This window comes from Vanellus vanellus (assembly GCF_965231255.1).
Source record: "Vanellus vanellus genome assembly, chromosome: 1".
Taxonomy (NCBI): domain Eukaryota; kingdom Metazoa; phylum Chordata; class Aves; order Charadriiformes; family Charadriidae; genus Vanellus; species Vanellus vanellus.
The window spans coordinates 68,895,031-68,914,990 of record NC_138905.1 but is presented as its reverse complement, the minus strand read 5'-3'; the positions used below and the strand labels follow the sequence as shown (position 1 = coordinate 68,914,990).

Below are 19,960 nucleotides of genomic sequence, written 5' to 3'. Positions count from 1 at the left end.
TCAAAGGAATTAACTAATTTCAGAAATGGTCTAGCTTGCTAGCCTGGTCTATGGACCTTGAGTGTTCTTTGTAGATCATGCAAAGGCATCAAAAAATAAGGAATTCTGAAAAAGAACCAACCCAAACCACAACACACCACCGAAGACCCCCTCAAAATTTCAGACTGGACAGAACAAATATGCTTGGAAAAGAAGTTAAATAGAGGTAGCACTTTATCTCCTGTCAATCACATTTTTCATGTAAGCACAGGAAATTATTTTCAAACTTTGTTACATACAGATGCAACTATGATATCACATGAACAGTGTGGTGAGCAGGACCATGGAAGTGATCATCCCTCTGTACTCGACACTGGTGAGACCCCACCTCGAGTACTGTGTTCAGTTTTGGGCCCCTCACTACAAGAAGGACGTTGAGGTGTTGAAGCGTGTCCAGAGAAGGGCAACAAAGCTGGTGAGGGGTCTGGAGGACAAGTCTTATGAGGAACGACTGAGGGATACGGGGTTGTTTAGCCTGGAGAAGAGGAGGCTGAGGGGAGACCTTATCACTCTCTACAACTACCTGAAAGGAGGTTGTAGAGAGGTGGGGGCTGACTTCCTCTCTCCAGTGACAAGAGATAGGACGAGAAGAAATGGCCTCAAGTTATGTCGGGGAGGTTTAGATTGGATATTAGGAAACATTTTTTCACTGAAAGGGTTATTAAACATTGGAATAGGCTGCCCAGGCAGGTGGTGGATTTGCCATCCTGGAGGTGTTTAAAAAAAGGGTAGATGTGGTACCTGGGGACATGGTTTAGAAGTGGTTTTGTAAGGGTAGGTTAATGGTTGGACTTGATGATCTTAAAGGTCCCCTCCAATCTCAGTGATTCTATGATTCTATACCCAACAAAACCTACTTCTCAAACTACCATTACACAGAAGAAGGGTTCAAAGTCTGGGTAAATATACGTTTGTTAAAAAGAAATTATTCCAAGGAGGATCTGACAAATCTAACAAAAGATGGAGTGGATCACAACGGGTCCTCTGATGCCTCCCTGTATCTGGGTTTTGTTATAGATATTAACAGACAAGACAATTTTGCCTATACAGCAAAATTTCTTGTATCGGGAGATATGGAAGCAAACTAAGATACCGAATGATAAAGTCTGGAAGTATTTGCATGGCAAATTGAATTATGCCTTCTTGCTCAGACCATTTGTGTTTGTTTGGCAACAAACGCAAGGGTTCAACTACAATCATCTTGTAACCATTGAATGCAATGGAGTTTTATGAGGCATGAATTTGGCTCAGAAAGTGCAAAGCTTTCCCAAATTCAGAACAATTTATCACTGATGTCTTCCCTTCATTATTTTAAATGGAAACAGAAGTAAGTTCTCAAAAAGACACAGCCTGACCTCAGTTCAGTTCAGCTCAGTTCACTGCTGCACAGAGATACTTGGTTTCTTTGGAAGACCACAAGACAAAAGCCCAGAGACAGGCTCAGTTTTCTTTAGATTTATTTTAAAGACAAAAATGGATTTAAATCTAACCTTCATCATTTTCTCTTCATAAAACAAAACAAAACAACATGCGTGAGGAGCTGAAAGAGATTCTGGCTATTTTGACAGAGCTGTCTTAATCAGTTCATTTCTGACAGAATCAATTAGAAAATCATTTTTATATAGCAAATTCTTTTTGAAACTTTTATACACCATGAACAAATCCCATGGATTAATGGTTTCCAGAGTTCACCCTCTTCACCTTGGGAAAAATCCAGACCAGAAGAAAAGAACAGAGAAAACACAAAACAGGGAAAGTAGTTTTGTCATTAGATCCCTCTGTTTAAACAAAATCTCTTCCCCATAATGTAGGTGAAGCAAAGCATTGCAGTGGGTTACTAGGATTCCTAAAGCACTGAAAATGAGCGAGTAGTTAAAAAATATTTTTATATATAACAAATCCAGAAGTGCTTTTTCATGACACTGGCAACTTTTGCTTACATGGGCTGCGGAGCAAAAGCGTGCGGAGAACCACGTGCGGAATAACAGGGACTACTGTAGATCAGAACTAAAATACACCGACGGGACTGTGAGAAGCTTGCAACCATAGGGGAATTCAGGAATGAGGCACCTCGGCACGGCTGAAGGGAGTGTCTACATACAGCTTGAATTTTACCTGTTTTGTCAATCCCTTGCTTTCAAAAGCAAAAGCATTCGCCCAAACCCTCGCCCCTAAATATAACTAATTGCACTGTGCACACATTGCATCTCTTTCTTCTGTAACAGCCCACATGCCTCTTTCCTAGCTGAGGCAGAGGAGAGAAATCTCTGGCTTAACTGCAAGATGAGATCAGAACATACAAATTGGAATGCTGACTTATTTGTCCAAGTTTTCTTATGTCTTTAAGATTTCTTGGGAATCCAGAGACCCAGCAGCTTGGTTCTGGAGCAAAATAGGATGGACAAAGTAGGGTGAGATCTACAGAGAACCTAAAATCTTTCACTTTAATATATTAAAATCTCCTTCATTTGAGAATTTCGTTCTTGTATGTTGTGTTAGTTAGCAGGTTAAAATTTTGAATAATAAATTAAATTATAGAAAGCTGTGAAACCGGGTAGTCAGACTTAGGAAATTGACAATTAGAATATCATCAGGGAAAATACAAAGTATCCCCACAGCAAGTGAAAATAGTTTAGCCACCGTTTGCAGCTTGTACGTGACACTGTGGATTTAAATAGCATCCTTCTGATCAAACTTTTGTAGGTGTAATTGGGCAAGTTTTGATTTCACAGAGTCCATTAGATTTTATGCTGATTCCTTCTCTACAAGAACATAGCAGCTTGAGAATAAGTAAGAACAACCTGCTTATATTTTTAATCCAGTCAAGCTTTCTAGCACTTGTTACCTATATAACAGCGAACAAGAAAGCACACATTCCTTGCTGTACTGTAGTTTGGCTATTGCTTCTTCCTATTACAAGGGATAAAAGGAAACAGTGGCTAATACGCTTTTGCTTGAAAGCAGAACACTGCAGCACATACACCGGGAGAGTGTGTCCATGGGAATGCCTATGTATCAGTGACTGCATTCTTCTGTCTCCCTGCTGTCTGTTCCATTGCTAATGGAAAACAGAAGGTACTTCTTAAGTAGTCTACCAGAGAACACAATCAGTGCTTTTCCTGTTCAGATGAACTGTAACCTCCCTGTCCACAGGTGCCAGGAATCTTTGTCTCGTCCTTCTCTAACACTGGGTCTTCACTCTGCTGTTCAAGCTCTCTACCTGCTACACGACACTTTCAAAGCAAAGCCACGTGAAGCCACCAAATGCCTGCTCTATCCGTCTATAGGAGTTCTTTTTAGAGTTGTTTGTTCTACATTCAAATGCAAAATCCCATTAATAGATACACCTATTTATACAGATACATATAGTAATTCTTATCGGTCTTTAGCATTAAACAATAGATGCAGTTGGACTGCCTGTGGTGAGCCTACTAAGAGTTGGAACTGTAAATCCTGACATCTCCATCAGTAATTATGAACTTTACCAGCCAGGAAAATATAGTGTCTAGATTGGCTACATGACCTTATCAGTTTTTATTTTAGTCATATCTCTCTTGAGCTTATTTCCATAGTTAATACGTTGGAAAGCAGGTTTGGGCTTGATTCTTTCTCTACTCTAATATTGTTCATCTCCCCACTCCCTCAGTTTCTTTCCTCCTAACTGACAACTAAAAGGCACCGGCAGCGACACCCCCACCTGGCTGCAGCTATTCCCCTTCTGTCTCTATCCTGTCTGCGAGTGCCAGGGCTCAGCTCCCCTCTCCTTTATGTCGCCAACAGCGTATTCATAGTTTGCAGAAGCTTCTGGCCTCACATGATTGCGTTCTGGGGTGTGGACAAGTGCCATAAGAAATCTAAATGGCAGAGTAATTGGGAGATAGTACAGACTATCACACAAGCTGTAAGCAAGAACTCTCCTGGAAGTGGCCAGAAATAAAAATGTTTGAGTACCGAATTCCTACTTGCTACAACGACCAAGCCACTAGTAGAAGATCGCATTCAGCTGCAAATCAAAAAAGAAAATAAGACACAGACCTGGAATAATCTCATTTGGTAGATATGAATGATGGCCTTTTCATAATTGTTTTGCTGAAAAGCACAAATCTCTACAAAAAGAAACCAGCCATCTGTTTTGAATGTTTTAGAATATAAGTATCTATTTGTGTTCTTCTTTGATCTGTAAGAATAATAGGAAGACAGTGATACAATCCAGTTACACCTCTGTTGTGAGTGCTTAATTCATCCCAGAGCTGCAGATTACAAAATTCCATCTGGAAATCTTAGTCTTATCATTCTGGGATCAGAAAGACGAACAGTATATGAAGATCAGTTCTTTTGTGCTCGTAGATATAACATTCTTGCACAAAGAATATATTCTTCAAACACAAAATAGTTATTAAGAGAGCAAAATAATAGTTTAAAAAAACCCAACAAAAAATAAGCTAGCTAAAGAAGCATTCCCAGAAACAGGGAAAGGACCAGGAGCAGAAGTTGACATCATTTTAAGGACAGCATTCTTCTCTAGGCTGTCCCATCCCAGTCTAACAGTACTTACTGGGTAAAAGATTACGTACCAGTATGGGTATAGAATAAGAGAGACGGTGGAAAGCCGCAGTTTCCAAATTGGAATGGTAGAAGATGAATCATAAATGAAAATATTAAGCATTACTTAGGTTGTTCACTCCACCATACCAGGACTGTTACGTAGACTAAAGCGAGAAGGTCACTACAAAAGGCTCTCCATTATTCAGAATTACAGCCAAAGGAGAAAAGGTTATTCTCTGAAAAAAAGCAAAGCTTGAAAAGAATAGATAATTGTATGATAGCTAAACCAGGATTTTGAATTGTACTTCCTCAGAGCAATAATTGTCAGTCCATGAACTCGTCGTGTCTCCTTACCTGAACTTGATGGCACAGCCGTCTTTCAGTTTCATAATTAACACTGCCGCCCACATAAGCAGGGCTGCAGAAAAGCAGGGATGGAAAGCAGGTCCTATGATTAACCGGGACACTGTATTCAAAGTGCTGCCCTCATAACGATTAATTAATTACATCACCTTGTTTGAGTGCCTCACATTAGGGTTCTTACTAAAAGGTTGTCCATCTGGAAAGTGGGAGTGAGGAGCCCTGGCTGTCACTGGTATGACAAAACAAATCTGGCATCTTATCTCTCAGTCAGGCCAAGTGATAATGTTTAAGTAAAGTAAGATTATTTCACGTAGCAAACTAGCAAAATTTTGCACAGGGTATGTCTCTAAGGCAAGCATAAGACATTCTTTCACAGTGTTTTTACTTATATGAATGAAGAACTGTAGCAGACGTAATAGAACAGTTTATTGTACACTATACAATTAGTTTGTGGATTTTAGAGAGAAGCAATCACTCTTCAGAGGACAAAAGATGACAATGAAGAAGAGGCAGTGGTCTAAAGAGCTTTGCTCAGCATGCTGGAACGGCAGCTCCCTGAAATGTTGAACGTAGGGGTCATTTTCCCCTTTTTTGGGGAAGGAATAGGATCTTGGAAGGAAAAAGAATAAGTATTAATGAATTGAGTCAAATACAAATCTAATATAATTTTGGGAGCGAATTCAAAATGAGGTATTAGAATCACCATCATATCACTGGAACAACACTATTTTAGAATATTGTGTAATAATATTAGCTAGCACTTATATAGCACTTTTCCCAAGCATAACTTCCACTTTACAAAAACGTCAGCTCATTTTACAATTAGAGAATTTGAGACAGGGAGAAAGAGAACAAGTGAGTGATTGGAGATGATGCCAGGAGAGAATTTATCTTCTGAATCGTGGTCTAGTACTGTGTCCAGTAAATTACATTGTAATATGAGTCAGGCACAAAAGCGTGGTGTTTTTGACCATTCTGCATGATCTAACAGTTAAAAGGATCATATTGAAAATAAATTTATTTAAAAGGCTTATGAGGTCACAGCGTAATAAGTGACAATACTGAGAACCTAAAAGAAGTGTGGCAGTAGGATGAGCAGCTCTCTACACACTGCAAGCATAAAATGTGTCTCATGGAGAGAAAGATCACATTTATGCAGTGAATGAATGCCTGGGTAATCAATTTGCAAATGGAACTCACCATGAATAAGATATTTACTTTGCTAAAAGAAATCAGTATATTAATCCAAGCACAAAGTAATGTAAGAAAAAACCCAATAGTCTTCTCAAACTTCCTGAAGTATAGACACCTTTAGTTCTTTAGTGATTTCAATGAAAACCTCATGGGGTTTGAAAGCTGTGGCAAAGGTTAAATTAAGTCCTGAGATGTCCCGCCCTCAATGTCATTATTCCTATCCCTCTTTCCCTACCACCATAGCAGTCACAGTTCTTCAGACTGTTGCCTGTCACCTACTTCTGCCACTTTCCTCTACATCTGTTGGAATAGCTGCGTATGCTGGCTGACTACGTGTCCACTTGTTGTGTGCTTCCTTTTAGCTGTAAAGTGGAATAATAAATACCCCCTCCACAACAAAAAGGAAATTGTGAATGCTCATCCTGGGCATTCCTAGGGGTGAGACAAAATTGCTCTGCAGATACAAGTTAGAAACACATGGCTTACAAACTTGAGCATTTAGTTGGGTTTTGCACACGTCTTCTGGTATCTGCTTCTCTGTGAGATTTAACTGTTTCTATCATTCTTACTGTAATGCTTTTTTAATGCCTTTGTCCTAATAAAAGTAATACAGAAGTGTCATTCAAGCTCCATTACCTTTAATAATCACAAATGGCTATTTAGACTGAGACTGGTTTTGGAAACAATATATTCATTGAAGATGTCCTTTACAATATTATAAGCTCTTGATTAAAAACTATAGTTAAAAAAAAATCAAACTGAATTCATTAAACATTCTTCACATTGATGACTTTCCCTCTGTTTCAGTTCTTAGGTATAGACGACTTGTCTACAGAAAAACTTTTGGCAAAGTCAAATTCCAACACTAAAATGTAGCCTTTGGTACACAATGCATACTTGTAACCTGGTGATGTTGCAAATTATAATTTATACCGCATTTGACAAGAAGTCTATGAATTTTACTCGAATTGACTGTTTTTCAGTTCTTAAAAATGATTCAAATATTTTCCTGTTATAACTTACCCCCTCTTTCCACTATAGACATCACACCTCTGAAATCTTAAGAGAGGTGTTAAATTATGCTAGTGTCTTCAGCAGTCAACTGACAATACTTACTGCTGCTCTGTTAAAATTTGTGAAACTCAAGTATTAAAGAAAAATGTCACAAATAAGAGGCTTTTTGTCTTGTGAAATTTTTATGGTAATAAGAACTTGCCAATATTTTCATCATCTTGGAAGATCCCCGTTTTTATGCACTCCAGTTCAATGCAAGCTCTTTGACCTTTCCACTGTTAATAAGTGTGAAATTAATTTTCAGATTTTGTTCCTGGAATTCAAGCACAGCAAAACCAAATTTTTTGGTCCTTAGCAGGCATATCCATGACTTCAGGACTTGTTGGCAACTCTTAATAGAAAATGCTTCCACAGAATGAGTTCAAAAAGCACGTATAGTGACAGCATCTACTAGGCTCCAACTCCTACTGCAAGCCAGAGTCATGGAAGATGGGAAGAAAAATGCTCTACAACAGCACGCGTACCTAAAAAGGCACACACAGTATGTATGAATGAAATACTAGGACAAATCTCTCGGGTCTCAGAGTTTCAGTTTTGCTTTTCTGCTGAGCTTGCCCTTAGCACTTTTATTCTGTCCTCGCTTTCCCCTGTGTCCTTTAATGTGATTGTCTTCCACTCTTCCAACAGCTTTTTGTGATCCTATGTCCACTCCACCCATTCAACAAAAGCAGTCCTCCTCCCTTCTGATGAGCAGAGGTGACACGAGCAGATTTCTGAATCACACCCAAACTTTCTCACATGGTAGGTAGCATGGCTGCGTTTCACAAGAAAACCAGATGAATTGAACAGCTTGGGAAATTTATGTATGGAAGCTTTGCTGCTTTTTTCCCCCCATATAGCACATATAAGAAGATGCACGGGCATACACACAGATCCTCTTGTATGTATTAGATATCACAAAGTATAAATTCATATTATTTTTTATAAAAGTGAATAGCAAGTAATAAATCCATTGGCCAGACCATTTTAGCATTGGAGAAAGACAAAGGGGCATCCTCATGAGAAAGCACGTTGGAATATACTTGGGTATAGAGGAGGATAGAGCTCCACCTCGGGAATAAAAGGAGTCATAAGAAATTTAGACAGCAAGGCAATGAGCCTAGAGAAAAAGGCTAGGAAAGCCTATTTCAGGAAGAAAGATGGTATTTACATTGAACTGTAAACTGAAATGTAAACTATCATTCTCTGAAACTACGGGAAGGGCGCATATGTTTAGAAACAGTGTTCCATTTCAGGGGAGCTATATCTGATAATGCTGTCATGTACAGAACTGGCATAATTAAGTGTTAAATTCAGTCAATTCCACAATGCTGGAGGGCAAAATCCTTAAACCCTGAAACATAAAAATAAAATAATGTAGTCTGCTATTGTACATATTTTGATGGTCTCCGTTTTACCTTCAGTATTGACCAGAGGTGATTACAACCTCAGACCTAAAGAACTTTAAAAAACAAAGTTATCACCAAGTCCTGTGCAATTAGTCTATTTTTTTATCATTGTAATACATGTGTTTAATTTAACACATGCAGGTTAGGGCTCTGTGACTTACAACACCTTCGCTTTTACAAAGAGTGTAAGGACTTTTTTTTTTGAACGTACATGGACTATCATGGTAAAAACACGTACTTTGTTGGGAATAACTGGCTTGGGAGGTGTCAATCACCTTTATACTTTCCCTGTTGATGTATGCAAGACAATCTTCAGGCTGACATGTTTCTCAGATGAGACGAATGTAAGGCAAGGACGCTGGCTGCCTCATTATTTTGACTAGGATATTCTGTAACATGCTTTCCTGAGGAAAATGCCTCAAGTATGAAGTGGAGAGATACGCTGTATTTAATGTGAACCACCCGTTAGTTCAGTAAACTAAGAGAAACCATACCCTTAGCACAGTTGCATTCATAAATGTATCTGCAGATGGGAGGGGAAAAGAAAAAGATCTTTCTGTCAGTGTTTTCTACACAACCTCCACATTTGCTCTAGAATGAAAATGAGAATTATTCCTACCTTCATAGTGAGCATCTTCTTCCTTTTCATCATTTACTTACCTGATCTTTCCTGTTTAATTGCTGGGCTTCAGCAGATCTTTACAAGCATTATCTCTAAAACTTTTAACATCGTATACTAACACACAACCATTGCAAGAGCGGTGATTCAAAAAGAATGTGAAATCAACAGCGAGTGTAAATTAATGAAGCACTTTATCAATTTTTCCACTAAAGAGATTTTCTCAGTTCAAACCCCAAGGCATGAAATTCAAGTTTGACATTGCCACAGTTGGATTAAATTTTTCAGATGGTTGATGGAAAAGAGGGATCTGATCTATACAGTCAGAGGCAAGTCTGCAGTTAACTAAGCAAGTGGAAAGAGATGAGAGAGTAGCCTTATTCTTTCATGAACATTTTACAAATCTAATATAAAGTAATAATTTTCAGAAATGCAAGGGTCCAAATTTCCACAGAAATGTTTTCTTTCAAATAATTTTCTTTCAAATATTAAAATTCTTTAAAATATTCAAATATTTTCTTTTAAATAATTGATGTGGAAAAATCAAAATCGGAGAAAAACTGCAAAGAAACTCATGTGAAATATTTTTTCTTAAAAGGATAAGTGAAGAAAAAGTTTCACATACATTTTTAAAATATTGTCATGGCATCTCAACCCTTAAAAATACTTCAAGTACTTAAAATAAATTTATTCTGCTTTAAAACTGATACTACAGGCATAAATGAATCCTATGTACTGTAGCCTAATAATCAATAATTGACTTTTGTAGCTCTATATCAAGGCTCCCGGTCAGTAAACGATGTTTTCTTCTTTGCTAGAGAACAGGCATGAGCAGAAGGGCTCTGTCCTGTGTACTGCCTTCTCTTCTGGAAATGGGGGTTGTTCTGGAGACAATTTGATGGCAGAAAAGAGAAAATTGTGGACACAGACACAGAGAAACAAAAGGGACTTTAAATGACAAATAGCTACCAATTTCTCCCCCATTGTTTTGAGAGAACGAGGGAGATGGAAGGGAGAGGGCAAGGTTAAGGGGATATTCCTCTTTGCCTTCAAATTTACAGAAAATTTATATTTCTATTCTATACCAAGAATCATCTACTCAGAGCTGATAAATATCTGTGACTACTTAGTTGAGCATGCATGGCAGCAATCTTGGCAGCAGATCTCAACATGCTTAAAATCTTCAGGAGGAACGTTATCTTCAGGAGGAACATTATCTCTGAGCAAATTCTTTACTAACCAGAATTGAAAAAGCATACATAGATTTGGCTACAGTACAAACTGCTTTGAAAAAGAATCCGACTGAAAACATTTCCTCCATGAAGTCGATGATAAATGATATGAGAGACATTTCCTGTTCTCTCGTACACATTAAGAGTTTGCTTTGCAAAGAAACTCAATTACATGCCCTGGAAAGTTCTCCCCACAACATCGTGAAACAATGACATGATGACCAGAAGAAGAAAATCACAAACTACACATAAACACACGAGAAACACCATCATGCAGAGACTATGCAAGCAAGGGGGAAGGGGCAAAAGCAGGTTTCACAAAGCACATGGGAGCGAGATGCGAGAGTGACTGCCGGAAACTTTTTTATTGGCAAGAAAAGTTGATTCTCACCGTTCTGAACAAAATGGCTGAACTAAGAGCATCTGACTGGTTATGCCCAAATACCCTCCTCCTCATCCTAGCGGTGCAGAGGTGGCAATGGGAGGAAAGCCCCAGAGCAGCATGGGAATGAAATAAAGAGTTGGTTAGTATTTAAAGCACATATGTAAGTACGAATAGTAGAACAAAGTGTTTAATTCCTTATGCAATATTCTGAGCCACCTTGAAGTACAGCTTGCTTTGCTTTCTCAGCTTTTAAAATGCCCCTCTGCAAAGGGAAAGTGCAATCAGACCCTCCTCCTGCCCCCATCTCCCTATTGCCCTCCCATGCGAGGACTTTGAAGAATTTCCTTAAAAGTTTACATTTTATTTTTTCTTTACATTTTATCTTTTCATTTTGTCCGTGAATGCTACACTGCATTTGTTTGCCAGCACGTACTACAGTTACATTCTGGAAATACCTTCATTTCACTATATACTAACAGTGTAGAAACAACAGATACTCTAACACTTTCCCCAAACTAAGATTGGAAAGCCATTTAATTTGCAGTATTTGCACTCTCCCGAAGAAGGTAAGACCAACATTTTCCAAAAACATTGGAAAAATTTCAAGCCAGTCAGTTTACAGGTCTTTATTTATCATCTAGAGAAGGGTATTTAAAACAAGCTGCAAAAGGAAGTTGTTCTGAAAATACGAAATTTTCTGCTTTGTATATACCCCTTATTGTCTTCTGATATGGACATGAAAAGAGATTTTTAAAGATCTGTTTTTGCAAGGTGAACACATAATTGGTTTTTGCTATTTTCCTCGTGTACCTTACTCATGATTTCTGCATATCACTAGGTTGGTGCTTAAAGGTCTAGATTGAGATGCCTTCCTTCAAATCTCAACAATTTCTAGATGAGCCAGAAGGCAAAGAGGAGTGCCAAACATTCCTTCACTTTGTCAAGGCAGTGATTAATGATCGCTAGTATTTTAATTAAACTGGAATGGATGAGATGACAACATGGGATATGCAATTATGTTGGCATTTTCTGTGCAACCCAAGGGACAGGTAATCTCTCTGATAGTTATCAAGCACACGGCTGTGCTTTGTAAATGACATAGGAGACTCCTCACTGCCTTGGAGATGGTAAATTGATTTTCCTTCAGTTCACGGCCCATTGAGTTTGCGAGGGAGCAGTCTGTGCTCATTTGGCACAAAGGCCGGGATTTCCTCATGGGAAATGAAGGAAACTGCTCGTATGCAATCCATAGATCAGAAAGCTGATCCTGGAGCACGATTTCCTGCTACTGAAGACAAGAAACAGTCCTGGACACTCCACACACTCAAGCAGTAAACCTGAGTTACTAAAGTCTGAATATGCCAGACAGGTCTCCAGTCTTGCATTTTAAGAGAGTAACGTTTCTTTCCTCCCTTTCATTGTCTGCCCCCTCTATCCCCCCACTTAATAACAGCTTTGGTACCGGGAACTGTTTGTTCACATTTCAGGAGTTTTCAAGGAAGCCGACACAACAGCAACGTCCAGTTCTGGTTTATAACTGCACTCTGGAATGCTATTTTTATTCCAAGGTACTGCAAGCGTGTCAGGAAAAATTACATACGGCTCAAAATAATTAGACCCCATAGTAAAGATTACTTTAAAAGCGAAAAAGAGAGACACATTACCTGGTCAGGGGAGGGCTTGTGGTTGGTTTGGTTGGAATGGGATGAGGATTTGAGGTGGTCATCCTCATAGTTGTCAGCCATCAGCTTCATACGGTTCTGAGTCTATTAAAAAAAAAAAAAGAATTTCAGTCTGCACTCTAATGTGAACATAGGGACTAAAGGGAATAGGGTATTTATGCAACCCTGTATATCCAAAATCCATAGATGGAAAAAAATAAGACACGTGCATAAAACATTAGTATGGATTACTGTAGAGAATTGGTAAAAACTAGGAGACACATTCCAACTACTTCATTTTGAGGTTAAGTTAGTTTTGCAATTAAGTGGCTCATCTGACTTGTACCTACTCAAGCTTGTGCTGTACATGTGTGTACAAAGAAACTAATTTCTTTTTATAGAACCTTGGGATTAAGGTTCAAACACTAATTTGGAGAACAAGTCAATGAAAACATCGGTTAGATGTGCCTAAGTCAGTTAAAAAAAACCCACAGAAAACCCCAACAAAATAGAAGTCAGTTTACAAAAAAGAATAAACAAGCTGAAAATAGGAATGCGGAACATAGCTTATTACTTAGGAAGTCCACCCAGTTTCAGTATGCAAATCAGTTTTCAATTGATATACCAAAGAGTAGAAAAATCCTGACACCAGTCAGAAAAATGTGAATTATAGAAAAGCCTTCCTGTAAGGAAATTAAAAAGTTAGTAAATAAGTCTTTGGGAAGAAAAGGTGATATAATAATGACATATAAAATTACAAACTGCATACAGTCAAGCAAAGAATTAACAAAATATGAAACAAGTTTCTTAGCTTTTTCTTAGCTTTTCTTCAACTTCTCGGGAAATTTTAAGATCCAGAGGATATACAGTTTTTTAAAACACAAAATATAAAATAAATTGTGTAAGAATAAATGGAATACTTACCTTAACATTACCATTCTAGGTAAGCAATTGCAATGAACATTGAAATATACTACCTAACTGTGTCTGCAAAGGACAGTGTTAGTGACATAAAGACCTTTTAACATACTATCCTGAAATGAGGTCCCCAAGCACCTACAAACACACATACACAAACAAGGAAAGAAATCTGCCATGGCAAAATGTCCCACCTATCCAGCAGGGCTTATGAGGACCATTCAGGCAGCAATGACTTTCTAGGAGCAGCCAAGAGGGCACTACGAAAGAGATCTGGGTCTATGGTCTTGCAAAGTCAACTGCTGTCCATGTGTCAGCTGCTTCGCCTCAAGTTATCTGGGTGCCACTGTCACTGGGCGCTCACACCTGGAGCAGACCCAAAATGGAGCGACGGCATTTCTCCTCCCTGTTCATAAGGTAGACAAAGCCCCATTTTGAGCTTTGCAAAATCGTTGCAGTCCAAAAAATAAAAAGGCTAGCCAGAGCTATGTTAGATATGATACACAGTAAATTATGTATAGCTAGACATATTAAATCATCAGAGATGCACTGAAGTTAAATGTCTTAAATGAAAGCTCAAAGCACACTGTAAAAATGCCAGCTGTTGATTCAATACCTTCATAACTGCACGGTTTCTCACTGAAAACTCTAATTTTAATGAGCATCTCGAGGCTAGAGAATGCAGATTCTACTTGACTGCACTCAGATCACTATAGAGAAGGTCCAGGGTTTGAATCTGGATTTGATTTGATTTTGGATTAATTTAACAAAGGCTAATAGTAAATTGAGCTTAAGCAATAAGCAATTTAATCATGCAAAATCTTTATATTGTTTGCTCTGTTTTGTCAAACAAGTTTTGAATTCCAAGTCTGACTCATCATTCATAAATCACTACTTGCTACTTTAATACTTAAACAACCAGTTCATTGTAAAGGCGCTTTCTCCATATTTATTATTTTATTATATTTAAGGCTGGCTCTTTAACAATTTCTTCTTTGCAATGAGAGCTACTGATTTTAAGTGATTTCACATTTCTCTGGAAATTTTTGGTTTTGATCATAAATAATAAATTCTTACATGACTTTCAGCATGTATGTGGAAAAAATCTGTTAAAAAGCAGAAGTTTAGCAGAATGTTAGTACAGCATATTAACTTTTCTGAGAGAAAAAGCAGCTCTTTTTTAGCATGTTTTATGTAATTGCATGGAAAAAACCTAATACAAGAAGAGAAGAATATAAAGATCTAAAAGTTTAAAGCACAGTATCCCTCACAGAAGATTCTGAAGTGGAATTGAAGAGGTTGCATACTTCTCTCACTTAACTTCAAGTAGAATAACCTACTATTAACACTTGGCAGGAGGCATGAGAAGAGGCTGAGAGAACTGGGCTGGTTTAGCCTGAAAAAGAGGAGGCTTCTTTAATTCCTTGAAACAGAGAAGATGAAGGAAGCCACTCTCTTCCTGGAGGGGACAGGACAAGAGACAATGGGTGTACACTAGAACACAGAAAGTTCTCGTTAGAGAGCAGGAAAAGTCTTTTTATAGCAAGGCTGATCAAACACCAGAACAGGCTGCCAAGAGGCTGCGGCACCTCCATCCTTGCAGACACTGAAAACGCGACTGGGCAAGGCCTTGAGCAAGCTGCTCTAGTTAGTGATGCTCCCAGCAGGTGGTTGGACGCAGAGGTCCACTCCAATCTGCAATATGCTGCAACTATTATTATTTGGGCTTTTCGTCTTCAGATAATTTTATAGCTATCAAGGCTGGAGTTTTCAAGAGAAGAGGGAGCTAAGTTCCAAAATTGCTCCTAGCTGCTAAAAACAATTTAGCTGCTTAGCTCCGTTACAGCCCTTTGAACGTTTTAACCCTGAACTGTCTCTGCAGCAGCATCCCAATGATCACAATTATAAAGGATGACTTCACCTACAAGGACATTTTCTATGTTCCCCCTTTAACCCAACCTGACCTTCCACTGCTCTCTCTGCTGTTAATCTAAGAGTGGGTGTCTATTTCTGCAAGTCTTGGCAAGAAAACACCACAATCTGTATTGTGATTTCACTACAGGAACTAATTTACACATGTATTGTTGGAATCAGGCAAAAATCAAGAGATGGAAGAAAAGCAGTTTATTTCCTGACGGATACCACTAAACATAACTATCCAGCATTAAAATTCCAAGCAATGTTGCAAATATAATACATAATATAATAATATTTTTCTCATTCTTTTTATGACAAACATGGAATTAAAAAGCTTCTGCTTAGAACTGGAATACTAACTGATCTACTTCTAATTGGAAATTTTTAAAATAACTGGAAATACATGAACTCAGTTTCCTTCCTATTGCTCTTCTCCAGAAAAAAAATGCCCAAAAGGATGGAAATTTCTAGAGCATATGGCTGTTGCAATGATTTAAAAACAAACCGTTTACTTTACTGTGGGGAACCACTCCAACATCCTGCAGTCCTGAACTGCTTTGTCATGGCAATATTATACAATCCTCTCCCACCTTATGAGGTTATGGCTCAGATCCTAGGGCAAACATTTCTACATCACTCTAAAAAGTATGAACAACAAAGTGGTTTAACCACTGTGTCCTGTGAGAAAATAAATGAGCAGTGCAGACAAACCCGTTGTGTCAGGAGTGCTTTTGTCTAAAACCTCCAGAGCTTGTAAGCAGAAGTAGCGATGGTAAGAACTGGATGTCAGATCCAAATTCTGCTTAAAAAAAGTACCATGCGCCATTACAGGTACCTTCTTCATGCATGTGCAGGTAAGTTGCTAGAAAGGAAAAGATAGGACAAAACTCCACAACTCAATATATTGCTTGATTTTTTTTTTCGAGACGGTTTCTTATTTTTTTTTGACAGAACAGATTTCCTAACCTTATTCATTGCCCTCCAGTCACACGACAACCCCCCCCAATCCCACACCTCGTCAAAACCCTTGACGATGCTCTTTAGTCTCCCAATAATCACCATGCAAAAGAACAGTTCCAAACCCTTTAGACTAGTGTCAATCCTCAAAATTACTAAAGAGCCATTGCACACTCTCAAGCTCCTAACTGAAAGTCAGGAATGACTGTGGAGAATTTGCCACAAGAGGTCTGCAGACCAGAGTCTGTGAACCGCAGGTCTAAACATTTGCATGGCTATTGTACCTAAAAACCCCTCAACTTGTTCTGGTTATATACTAGACTACACTCTAGTACTATCAGCTCTTGTCCACCTTTCCCTTTTTTCACCCCAGAACTTCTGCAAATGTCCTTTTGCCTCCATGATACATTTATTCTTAATGCCTTTCTTGCGTCTCATCATTTAACCCTGGCCTCTGCCCTATCCCTTGCTACAGCAGGCAGTTATATTAAAAGAAGAGAGCACCAGGAGAAAATACGAGATAAGCTTCTTTTAATCATAAATGTGTATGGTCAGCATGAGCACTTCTTTTAAACACGCTCTCTTTCCTCTTGTTGTTTTGTGGTCCTGCAGGGATTTCACGATATTTTCACCATGCTTTTTCTCATCATCATAGAGTTTACTTCTGCCTGTATTCTACAATCCCTGAATGTTTGGGTAAACAAGAAAATTACCATGGAGTAGACTGTTTCTAATGCAGTCAACACCTGAAAACTTTCATTCCAAACAGCATATGTATAATATTTTAGCTGCCAAAACTGTAGTCATGGTGAATTTTGTTTAAGAATCACTAAGTTCCTCCTTCATGGATGTACTGCTTCAAAGCATACTCTCACCTGTGGCTTCCTAAGAGTAAGTTATTTAATGTTCACTGCAGGCTACACTGGTAGCTTGCTTGTGCACCTCCACCCTGAAGGCCAATTTAATAGATTTTATCACAGTGAAATTATTACATGAGAAGAAACAGAACTGATGCTGATCCACAAAGTTTAGGGGAAAGTCAGCGACATATTCTGGAATACAGCTGGTAAAACCTAGAGGAGTCCTGCCCACGTCTGACAAAATCTTTATAGTGGAAATCCACATATAAATTTGAAACCCACAGACTAACAGACGTTGTTTATAATATATATTTTGAGAATGTTTTTATTTGAAAGCTTGCACTAAATTGTATTTTATAATGAGAATACATACCTTTCTTAAGCATTTCTGCAGGATAGCTAGTGTTCTGGTAACCATTACCCTGGCAAGTTTTTGAAAGCAAATTTTACTTGTAGGAATCATCCCACATTTCTGTATCTCTAGACAAGACCTCTAATAAACAGCAGATACTAGCTCACAAGCTGTGCATTCTCTATATTAATCTAGTCTGCTTCATACTCTCATTGCAGTCACTTATTTAAGGAGTTCGCATCAAATCTGTTTCTTCACCGTGCAACACAGCAGAAACCATGACATCGGGGACTTTCTCATTTTTTGTAAAATATGTGAGTGGGGTAATTTCTGGCTTTGCTAACCAGTCTAAACAAGCTTTATTAATCCTTTAATGTAGAGTTTAAAAAGCTCCACATTAAGTAAACATTAATATAATGACTGTACTTGTGGCAAATGGCTATGTGAAGGAGACAGTGTGTCAGTGAGTTAAAGGAGTCATCCCATTTCAATCCGAGTTGAATGTTTTACTGGCAGCACACATGTTCAAATGCAACATTTTAGAAACATTTTCACCACTAATAGCATAGAAATATAATGGAGAAACTTGGGAGATTTTTTTTTCTAAGTCGTGTGGCAAATTCAGTATCTCTGAAAATTATGTTCTTGCGAAGACTTTCAGACAGTCCTTTTCTATTTGCTGAAAACACACAGTGAGCCATATTCCCTGGAAACATCCAACCAGCTCCCGGCTGGAATCTGGCTGTCAGAAACAGAGAAAGAATAATCCCCCCTTGCCTGTTATTGGATTGTGATGCCCTGTGTAACTACCTTGAGCATATCTATACCTACCTTGAACATACACCTACCTTGAGCGTACACCTAACCTTGAGCACAGGGTCTCTGAAAGATCATTTCAAGTATTTTACTCTACGCCCGCTTCCCATTCATGGTATTTAATGATCTGGCAGACATTTTTCAAATTTGTAAAGAGACGGCACATACTGAGTTGTCATTTCTGCTTGTAAGGTTTAAAAGACACATTATTAGTTAGGTTTGGCTTTCCTTTTGGCTATGTTTAAGATTAGCAACCGAGATTCCTCTATTAGCAGCAAACAAACAAAGCGTTCAGCTGCATACAAATGCAAACCATTTCTGCTGAACATTTAATATACATAGTTCATTCAGTCTCTTTAACCTACTTTGATACACACCATGAAGGACGAATCACTTGAACTAAAAAGTGAAATGCTACTTCTATAATAATGTGAAAGGAACTACCAGTCTTCGTCATGGCCCTCATTATTCAAACTGTTGAAAACTCCTGATTATACTTCTCCCCTTGCTCATTTTTCCCCTCTCACAGTGTGTTTGTGGGTCCAAACTAAAAAATTTATTTTATATTTCATCGAGACAAAAACAAAGAAAAAACAGCAGTGAGAAAAACAAGCTGAAGTAGACTTTGGAGCATAAACACTTCTAACAACTTTGATAGGTTGGTGATAAATGTGTTTTACAAAGCAAAACGTAAAAGATGTCTCAGGTATGCTAAGATTGGAAAATATGTTGCAACAGTATATGGATCCTGTGATTACATTAAACTTGTGCATTTTAAGCACCAATGTTAAGCACCAGCAATAAAGTCTTACAAAAAATAAAGTCTTACAAAATCTACAAACACCTGAAGGCAAGCCTCCTAAATTACCTACATAGTATCCCATAGAACAGGCAAGTATTTCTACCAAAAATAGAAAAAGCTTTGACATAGTTGGCAGGTCTCCTGTTTTGTCATGACTATTTACTTGGAAATTCTCCTTCCCTTTTCACTTCAGCTTCACTCCACACCCTGCTCATCTTACTCTCTTCTACCATACTCTGTCCCTCTTCCCTTCCTTATTCTATTTGTTTCTCCCTTCCAAAGTAAACCCACTTGCTTATGCTCAACTTAAGAAAGCTGCCTGTACAACACAACTGCTGTAGTCACTCTGCTTTTGTCTCTTTGTTCTTCTCCTAGACTGAAATCAGAAAGTTTCTCAGTCCAGCAACATCTATAAAAACTGATTGGCAAAAACTCATCTAGGAATTTAATTACAAGTTGCATCTTACTGTGAAATCTTAAAACCTAGTCATGATCCCCTGCTTTGACAAAATCATTTGTAGGCCATCTACTCACATATATCTGCATACACCTTTCCTAGTTGATATAATTCGGAAGTTTTCAAATCTTTGCCTGCCTTTGTAACTGTGCCTCTACAATAAATATAGTAAAAGCATTTTTTAGCCAGGTATTTTTATTTTTGGAAGGTATATATCAGTGTTTTTACCTTTTTAAGGTTTACATATGTTTTATTGTTATATGACTCACCACTTCAATTGCATTTGCCTGCAGCTTCAAAGAGTTGTTAATAGCAAACCCCTCTATACATGCTGTTTTTGGCAATAAAAAAAAAAAAAAGCAGTTATGTACAGATACAAAT

General features: G+C 38.2%; 1 protein-coding gene across 1 annotated transcript in view; it reads right to left on the bottom strand.

Annotated features, from left to right (window-relative positions):
- ERC1 (ELKS/RAB6-interacting/CAST family member 1) overlaps nt 1-19,960 on the bottom strand; it is a 291,534-nt gene that overhangs the window by 16,589 nt on the left and 254,985 nt on the right. The window contains exon 16 of the mRNA XM_082488537.1: nt 12,504-12,605. Coding sequence (XP_082344663.1) covers nt 12,504-12,605 — 102 coding nt within the window. The remainder of the gene's footprint in view (nt 1-12,503; nt 12,606-19,960) is intronic.